Genomic DNA, 10,140 nt, shown 5'->3' with positions numbered 1-10,140 from the left:
TGATATGCTATTAGTGTTGAGGCAAGGAGTTGGAAAAGTCTTAACATATTAAAAAGAAATACCTAGGTCTTTATTCAATTTTAAAATGAGTGTAATAAGTCATTTACCTTTTAACTTGTCATAAGTAAATATTTATATTCCAAAAGTATAATTATGAGTGTTGCACGTGTTAAATTGGATAATTTTTAAATAAAGGTTTAATGAAGTTTTGAGTTTTAATAAATTTGGAAATTTTTTTATTGAGTATCTCTTAAAATTTTAAAATTTTGTATTCTAGTTGAGTTCTCAAAGTTTTAAAACTTTTCAATTGATTTCTTGTCGATAGATTTTTTTTATTAACTATATAACATGAAAATTATCTTGTCACATAACATTTTTGTAACAAAAAACCAAAATAACAAAAATCTTCCACAAAGATTTATTGTATATTTAGTGAGAAATATTTTTAAAGTTAACCAAAATTATAAAATTATAAAACTAAAAATATATAAAATATAAAAGTATAAAATCATAAAATTATACAAGAAAACTATCATTACGAGTTCATAAAATACGCTCATCAATGCTTATATGGTCTCATTAGCTAGTTGGTAAAACCAATTTCTAGTGTCTTAGTTGCTAAACGATTGAACCCCTTGCTCGATGAAGATATTTTTGAAAAATCTAGTGAGTTTTAGGGGAAGTTGGTTATTGGATTTGCCAAGTCCTTGCATGGTGAATTTACGAGGAATTTCTCCCAATGCTGTTAAAAACTATTGTAATTAATATTTCTCAACCAATAGGAGAATTTATTTAATTTATTTTTTTAAAATAAGTGTTGAGATGCTAAATCTTTAAACTTTTACAAATTTTCCAAGAAACATAAGATTAAACTTGAATATACATTTAGTCTCCTTCCAAACAATTTGATTTTGGAAGATTTTCCACTATATTCACAAAGTTTATAAAATTATAAGTTCACCTTAATAATCCTAAACTCTTCAAACCCAAAAACTAATATTTAGGTGTAATGTTTCACACAGTTACATTTAAAGCACTCACTTACACAGTGAAAAAAATACTTAATGAACAATACAGAAAGACAAAGGATAATGTACATTTGAAGTGAAAATTACGCTATTCAAGCCTTCATCAAGCAAGAAATCACACAATAAAATGCGTCTTGACAATTTCTTGGTAGACTTCCCAAATACTCAGCTCTTGCACTCTTCAAGAATTCAAAAAAATATCCCTCCTTCCACAAAATTAGCGTTTTGAAATACATTTTTTTCGATTTTTTTGAAAATGAGAGAAGACATATTTATGGGAAACACCTAGACTAGTGGTGTTATTAATCGATTTTGAAATTGTCTTAATCGATTAATAACATAAAAATGTAGATTGTGAAAAGTTTGACTATGTTTTAATTGATTTTGTAAGTATGTACAATTTATATGACTATTATGCGTTTCACAACATACTCTTTTTGTGCCAAAGATGTTTTCAAATGATTTAATTTGATAATGATATTTCGGTTTGACTTACAGTCTAATATGCCAATGTAGTTCATGTAGGTGCATGGCTAATCTCCCACTGCCAACTTTTGGGTTGTCGTCCTTGTCAGGTTGTGGTCTTGCTGAGTTGTAGAGTTGTTAGATTGAGCTCGGACATTGCTGGTGTAGCTTGCGTAGCTCGGTCATCATTAATCCAGGTTGTAAGAACTTGGTCATTCCTTTCTTATCTTAGAAGAGCTCGATCATCTCTTTCTTAACTTGAAAGAGCTCAAACGCTATTTACTTGTTCTTGGAAGAACTCAGACATCATTCATTTGTTCTTGGAAGAGCTCACTTGCTTGTTCTCGGAAGAGCTCAGACATCATCAACTTAGCTCGAAAGAGATCAGACTTCATAAAAAATCTGAGTTGTATGCTACCAATTTCAATAGGTGCTTGATTCATAGGGAAAGTACACTTTACTAATGAATATCTAAAATGAAAAACCAGTGTGTTAAAGGGAGAGTGGGTTGATCGGAAAATCAACATCTCAGTAAGCGAGAAAATGATCTTGTTGAGTGAGAAAAATGATCTTGTTGAGCGAGTTTAAGAGGGAGTAGAGAACAAATTTAAGGGCATCAGGCGAGTCTCCTGATGGATAAGCGAGAAAAGAACTTAAGAACCAAAAGTAAGTTTTGTTGGTGGAATTGAGTATGAGATTGAGTAAAGTTAGGATCATTTTGTACCACAAATCTCCTGAGTATGAGGTTAAGTAGAGTCAACCCCATTTTATGCTATAAATAAACTAGGCATTAGGTTGAGTAGAACTAGATCCATTTTATGCCATAAATCTATTGAATTTGTTATTATCTTACTTTATATGTGGATTATATGTGTAAATATGGTCCTTTTTAAGGAGAATTACCATATAATATAATATTAGTGTATATATTGATTAGAGATTCTGATGTGACATCATTCTAACTCGGTTAAATGTCTATATTCTCATAAAAAATGAGGTTTAGGTAATAAGAGTTGATGAATGTTCCTTTGTTTGGGGAGACAACATGAAAAAGTTCGTGTAATTATCCTGTCATAGGGATAAGATTTTATCCAAAATGCAATGGCTCTACAGGGTAGGAGAGTTTATGACATGCACAAAACTTCGTATAAATCCAACTCAATTATATGTCTCTCGAAAATGTCTAGAATATATTTATATTTTTTCATGTATGTTTAAATGATGGTTGATTGTGTAGAAAATTCTTAATGTTAGTGTAGTGAAGACATGTGTAAAACTTTGTAAAAAAGACTAACTTAAACCAATTTTTTTTTGTAAGTTTGTGATATCTATCTATTATGATTGTATAATATACTTGAGCAAAAGATGATGCAAGCAGTTGTTGGTGTTTTTACTTAAATTTTATCAAATTCACACATTTTATATTTGAATAGCCTATATCAAATAATGTAAATTGGACATTTATCAGTGGTAACGACTAACAACTGCATGCAAAAGGTTGAATTAGTAAGAATGACAAGTTATTATATATATATATATATATATATATATATATATATATATATATATATATATATATATATATAATTTTGAAAAATATATTTACAAATATTGAAATTTTTGCATATACGCTGGATGAAGATAAAAAAGCCTTCTCAAATTAAGTAAAGATAATGTATAAAGGTCTCATTACATTTCTTTTCATACAACACGTTTTTGATAGTATTTTATTTACAGTAATGTATTTTTTATTTTTATGTTAGTTTTCTATTGCCAATTACTCGTACGAATAAATTATTTTAAAAATTGAATTTTTCCATTTAAATTTATATATCAATATGTTTACATTAATTGAACACATTTCTAATTATACATATTTTAAAATTTATCTTATCAATATTTGAAAAGATTTATGTAGTAGATGCAAAATACCATGTACAGCTTTGTTAAAAGAAGAAAAAAAACATCAACATATTCATCTTTCACATTCCTCATGATGAAAGTCGAATATATAAATTAAACGAATGCCAGTATTTAATAAGTTAATTAAAGAAACAAGGTACACACTTTTTTTCTCTCAAAAACAATTATTTCTCTTACCTTTTCAGTGCAACTGTCCAAAGATGAGAGACAGCGTATCATACAGTTCAAGTACTTGGAGATTTTCCACTTTTCCTGAATAGAAAAAAATGGTTGCCGAAAAGATGGGTTTTGTTTGGGTAGAAAATGCAAAAATGGGATTTGTAGTCCCCTTATCCTTCATCATCTTCAGAAACACAAGAAAATAATAATTCCAGATTCCATATTTTCATACTAGTTTCGAGGTAGAAGATACAGTATTGTACCGTTGTTCCAACCAGAAAAAAGAAGTAACAAAGGAATAATATTATCATTAAAAAAGAAATGGAGATACTAATATAACTTTTTAGCCACATTTTTTTATGTTGTTCTTGTTAATTTTTTTTATCTGGTAAATTCTTAAATTCAAATTAGTGAAAGTCTTTTAAGGAAAACAGTGAAACTCATAAATTTCAATTAATAAAAAATGTTAAAAAAGAAAATATGGGAAATGGTGGTGCATATTTGAGCTGGCATATGCCCAGATAAAAAAACCATTTCTTTAGTTGAAAGAAAAGGTCTTTTATGGTAGAGAAGAAAAAGGTGTTTATTTCTTGTGTTATACTGTCCTCAAATTTTACGAGAAAAATAAATTTGGAGTTACAGTGTCCTGTTATTATATCCCAAAAATATTGTTGTTTCTCACCACTGGAACTGTTCATTAGTACTTTGTTAATTAAATTTTGCCACGAAACACAACAAATTTGCAACCGTATCCGCATGACATCAAGGACCCACCACATTAACCCATTTTTATTTTTCTAAAAAAAATTTCCCTTGTTGTTGGTGGTGTTGGACCCTCTCCTTTCACCCAGGCTTTTCAGACAGCTTTGTTGGGAGAAAATGCAGGACGAATGATGAATGAATGAATGAATGGAGGAAGATGATGCTCTTCTGGGACAACCGTTGAATTTCTTAAATCACTACATGCTTTTTCTTTTGGAACCTTCCATTCCATTCCTTATGGTTTGAGGCTGATCAGGATCTATTTTACCTGTTCCGTTTGAGTTTCAGAACCATGCATATAGGTGTGTATGCATACGAATGATCCAAAGCTTCTGTATTTCGTTCTCGCAAAATGCTTCTTTTTCCCATAATTTTTTATGTGGGTTTCTGTGGTGCCCTTTTCTGTTTCTGATTTGTTGGTGGATCGAATTGGTTCTCCCATCATCACTTGTACTGAAAATCTGAGCTTTGACTGGCTTCTGGGTTTCTGTGGATTAATTGGGGAGCTATGAATTTGGGAATGTTTGATGAAATCTCCTTAAGTAGTTAACTTTCGCTATGTTATGGTTAGAGTTTTTTTGTTAGTGATTTATTGAGTTGGTTAATGGAAAGATACATGCTTTCCATTTGGGTTTTGGGGGAAAATCTGTGGAGAAGTTGTCTAAAAGAGAGGGTGATTTGGATTTTTTATTTTATTTGTGTGGTTCCCGGAGATGAAGAATTTTCTTTTGAGCATTATAGTTGAATTAGGGTCTTTTAAGTTGACGGTGCTGTCTTTCCATGATTATTTTACTGGGATTTATGAACCAAAAATTCTTTCCTCTTTAGTGGACTTTGACTTGTCTTGCATGCACCATTTTCATTGGCGAAAGGCCTATGTTACTATTTCAGCAAAGATGGGGGGCATGCACCCTTTGGTTGATCAATAATAACTTCTTTGCAATTTTGTACTACACCCTTCTTCCTGCAAGTTGATTCCATCTACGTATGTTTTTTTTTCTTTTTCTTTTTTTTTGCTGTTGGATTCATCAAAGTTTATGTCGAGTGTCTCCTTCTGTGTGATATTCGATCACATAATTCATGTTGTGTTTTTTCTTGAAGAGAAGCTTGTGGTAGTGCAGTTAAAATATTAATCAATATTGGTGTCTACCATGCACTTGAGTCCTCTTTAATTGTTTAAAGATAATAGGACTAAATAGGGGACTATCTTATTTTGTCTAAGTGATTCCCAGTATATGTTTTAAGTCTTCCTTTGGAATTCTTGCTTGTGTAATATTAGTTTGTTATATGGTTTCACTTTTGCAGGTCAGACAGATACAACTTCTGTGAAATGTCTGATCAACAGCATTTCTCGATTCATTCATCTGGTTTCATGTCAAACAATGAAACCTATGCCCTTTCAGAAGATCTGTAATAATATGGTTGGGGTGTTAAAGCGTTTGAAGCCGGTGCTTGATGACGTTATGGATCACCAAATTCCATCAGATGTAAATCTATGTAAAGAGTGTGAGGAATTGGATAAGCGAGTTAATGAAGCTAGAGATTTCATTGAAAAATGGAGTCCAAAGATGAGCAGGATTCACAGTGTAAGAATCTCTTATTCTTTTTGTCAAATTAATACCATATCCAAACTGTATTTCCAACCTCTTTAAGATCGTTGGCATCTTTGTTTCCATTTGAAAGTTAAAATTGAATGAACCAATAATAAGTTCAATATCTCAACCATTGGTCTTCATTGGATGAGGTTAGTTGCAACTTCTTAACTTTTTGCCGGGATTATTCTATTTCCAGGTTCTACAAGGTGGTACATTGTTGATCAAGTTACAAAGCACTTCACTAGATATCTGTCACATGATAGTTAGATCCTTACAGTCACCTCCATCTGTATCAGTTTTGGCTAATCTCCAGGTATGTGCAATGTTGGAAGTTAACTAACTCTCTATCTCTTTTTCCTGATCACTATTCTGATACATATGCCCTCCAAAAGTATAAACAGGAAAAGAAAATCGTCAGTTTTCTGGTGTTTTGTTGATCTGTTTAAGCATGAAATTAATTTCTACCAATTTTTTCAGCACTATATCCAGGAACTTCAGTGTCTCAAGAAGGAAATTGCAATGGTCCATATAGAAGAAGCACTGAGAAACCAAAGAGACAATATTGAACCATGCAAGGAGCATCTGACGGAAATTATCGAGTTACTTAAATTGAAACCAAATCAGGAGCTCTTAAAAGAAAGCATTGCTGTGGAAAAGGAAAGGTTGAACACTGAAGCCAATAAAATGATAGCGGACATAGAAGAAATTAATGAAATTGTGAATCTTGTCCGTAGTTTGCGCGATTATATGATCAAAACTGAGTGCCCTGTAGTCAAGAGTGGTCTCTCAATCCCTCCATACTTCCTCTGTCCTTTATCGTTGGAACTCATGTTGGATCCTGTTATTGTGGCTTCAGGTCAAACATATGAGAGGCAATCCATCCAAAAGTGGCTTGATCATGGGCTGACAGTTTGTCCCAAAACTCGTCAGAGACTTACTCATACAAATCTCATTCCTAATTACACTGTCAAAGCCATGATAGCAACTTGGTGTGAGGAAAATGATGTTAAACTTTCTGGTATCTCTGACCACAAAAAATATGCCTGTGTCACATCCTCCATGGATAATTTATTGCCTCAAGATTTAACTCATGATTGCCGTGTTGGGTCTCTCTCTAGTAGCAATTCCATTTCAAGATCATCTCTTCAAACTGAAAATGCATTTGAAAAGCAAAAGGCTGATAACTCTTTTAGATTATGTGGAGAATACAATGGATGCCAGAGTGGAGCAGCTGAAAGGTGTGAGCAAGAGTCCCCATATACTCACAGCAGAAGTGAATCATTTTCAAGTTCAATTTCTAGTACTGATTGTGCAGTTTCAAAAGAGGTGTCGATATCCAACAGGCATCAAAATGTGAAGGTGCTCTCTGGAGAAATCACAAACACGTGTCCTTCTCCTGGTAACAAACAATCAGGGATATCTCCTTGGTTATCTGGAAAAACATTTCAAAACCCTGGATCAAATGTGGGATTGTTGGAGAATGGAAATCATAATGATAATAATAATAGTGATAGTCTGTCAAGATATGATTCACATTCTGTTTCAAACTCCGGGTCAGATGAATTGACCACCACATCTCATGTCATTAGATTGATTGAAGACCTTCACAGTCAATCAGTTGAAACACGGACTACTGCTGCTGAAGAATTGAGACTCCTTACAAAGCATAACCAGGAAAACCGTGTCATTGTAGGGCAGTGTGGGGCTGCCATGCCTTTGCTTTCATTGCTACATTCAGACGTGAAGGTAACACAAGAGCATGCTGTGACAGCTCTACTAAACTTGTCAATTAATGAAGAGAACAAGGCCTTGATCATGGAAGCAGGAGCCATAGAGCCTCTTATCCATGTTTTGAAGACAGGAAATGATAATGCCAAGGCGAATTCTGCAGCAACACTATTCAGCCTCTCAGTACTTGAGAACAATAAGGCAAGAATTGGCCGTTCCAGGGCTGTTAAAGCTTTGGTTGATCTTCTTGCCTCAGGGACTCTTAGAGGAAAGAAGGATGCTGCTACTGCTTTATTTAACCTTTCAATATTTCATGAGAATAAAGCTCGTATAGTTCAAGCTGGAGCAGTGAAATTTCTGGTTCGGTTATTAGATGATGCTGGTGGAATGGTTGACAAGTCTGTTGCTCTTCTGTCAAACCTGTCAACCATTCCAGAGGGCCGATTAGAAATTGCAAGGGAAAGGGGTATCCCCTTACTTGTTGAAGTTGTTGAGTCAGGTTCTCAGAGGGGAAAGGAAAATGCTGCCTCCATTCTCTTGCAAATATGCCTTCATAGTACTAAGTTCTGTAATCTGGTTTTGCAAGAAGGCGCTGTCCCTCCCCTAGTTGCATTGTCAGTATCTGGTACACCAAGAGCAAAGGAAAAGGTATGGAGCTTATTTTCTGCATTTACCCGAATTCTTTGTCGGTAGAATTGTGTTGAAGCCTTGGGGTCAATCATAATTATGCACTCATTTTGTTGAAAGTTGAAACTAAGGGCAGCAACCTTGTTTTCTAATATTTTCCTACGACTTTAATTTTCATGCAGTATCTGTTAGGTTCATTTGTTCAGGAGACCAAACAGAACACTCTCTTCTCACAATAACACTCTAAACAGTAAAAGATGAAAGTATGTGTATGTATATTATTGAATCTGTAATGTATATTAAGAGAAATACAATTATACGTCCCAAGGAAGCCTCCTTCCTCCACTGGAAAATGTCCACTCTATACCTAAAAGGAAAATATATGATAATCCCCTTCTCCCTCTATTCTGTTTCTTATTTATACTCTCTCTCTTTCTACCAACAAACTATCCTCCTTTCCCGCCTTTAATTTCCTCCCCTCATATACTTTTAACTTCCTAACAGTATCACTGTAAAGAATTTTACATGGTTAACCAATTTATACAAGTTAGCAAACTTATTATACATAATAGTGTGATTGGATAATATTGTATTTGTGCATTTTAAGTGAATTATTCATCCTAAACCCCTGCTGTCCAAAATAAGATTTCCCCTTTTATTTTTACTTTGAAAATTTCTATAGTCGCAACTACTATAGCTATCATGAGAAAGTTTGATCATAGTTGCATGCAGTGTACCTTGTAATGGGCATAATCTGAAAATCGAGAGAAAAAAATTCTGACATGTACGTATTGATGCAGGCACAACAGCTTCTCAGCCATTTTCGCAATCAGCGGGAAATAGCTGCTTCTGGGAAGGGAAAATCATGAACATGGCAAATTTGGTTATCTTATTGCCCCATTTTTCTTGCCTAATAACATGTGATAGCTGCTGTCTAGACCTATAGGACTTTTGTTTCATTGCATTCTTTTGATTTTTACATGTATCATTTGCAAAGCTGTGTTCTTGTCATATTTCAGTGGCATGTCATTGCTTTTCTCAGGTTAAAAAAATAGGATTGGGACACCATTTCCTGGTTGCTCATTTCCTCCCCTCTTCTGGGGTATTAGTATTTTCCAAGTTTTGTTTTGTATGGACTTCTAATTTTGTTCTTACTTTGGTAGCTGTTCTTGGGAGGAGATAGGCTACATTTCTGAAGCTTAAGCTTGGCAACATTTACACAATGATATTCTGCTAGACCATAGCTGATGTGGTCCCAAGTCGGTGTTGTATATATTTGTATATATACTATAGATTTTTGTTATCTACTATAAATCATTGTACCTTACACTCTTCGCTGAGCTTTTATTTTTATATATTCAACCATGTCAACTTTGTGATCTACACTTTAAGGTTGACCCCTTGCATTATCTTACCATGCATGATTCATAGGCTATGCTGCAAAAATGTTATGGAATTGTAGCTCTTTGTCTTTAATATTGCAGACTGGTAGAATGGACATAATCATCTACTCAGTGCAATTGGGGCAACAGCTTGGACCCGTCATAACTTGGTGGCTATTGCTTCATGCAACCCCACAATTAATAACTGCACCCCTCAATACAAGGAAAAGACTTAAACACTCTTCACTATTGTACTACACACCACCACTACCAGTCTTCCACCACCACCGCTTCCACCACCACCACCGTCACACTGATGCTGTAAAGGAAGAAGAGAGGGAGAATGCTGCACAGGAAAAAGAAGAGAAAAAATGTAGAAAAGAAACTCATTTTCAAAAAAAATTTCTGAATCATCTTCCATGGTTTCGGAAAGTTTTTTTCAGAACACATTTCATATGAGTGTTCTGGAAA

At 33.8% G+C, this 10,140-nt stretch overlaps 1 protein-coding gene across 1 annotated transcript; it reads left to right on the top strand.

Annotated features, from left to right (window-relative positions):
• Positions 1-4,387: 4,387 nt before the first annotated feature.
• On the top strand, positions 4,388-9,670 carry LOC124838339 (ARM repeat superfamily protein). Its single transcript, XM_047313911.2, has 5 exons — positions 4,388-4,639; positions 5,643-5,923; positions 6,129-6,245; positions 6,410-8,308; positions 9,088-9,670. The coding sequence occupies exons 1-5, from the start codon at positions 4,630-4,632 to the stop codon at positions 9,154-9,156; spliced, it is 2,376 nt and encodes a 791-aa protein (XP_047169867.1). The 5' UTR covers positions 4,388-4,629; the 3' UTR covers positions 9,157-9,670.
• Positions 9,671-10,140: the final 470 nt, after the last annotated feature.

This window comes from Vigna umbellata, chromosome 8 (genome assembly GCF_029865625.1).
Source record: "Vigna umbellata cultivar VRB3 chromosome 8, Vumbellata_1.0, whole genome shotgun sequence".
Classification (NCBI taxonomy): domain Eukaryota; kingdom Viridiplantae; phylum Streptophyta; class Magnoliopsida; order Fabales; family Fabaceae; genus Vigna; species Vigna umbellata.
Note: the sequence above shows the minus strand (reverse complement) of the source record. Positions and strands in the feature narration are given on the sequence as shown.

Coding starts and splice junctions, on each gene's coding strand:
- LOC124838339 (XM_047313911.2), top strand. Junction 5,924..6,128: donor AGATGAGCAGGATTCACAGT/GTAAGAATCTCT, acceptor TTCTATTTCCAG/GTTCTACAAGGTGGTACATT. Junction 6,246..6,409: donor CAGTTTTGGCTAATCTCCAG/GTATGTGCAATG, acceptor CAATTTTTTCAG/CACTATATCCAGGAACTTCA.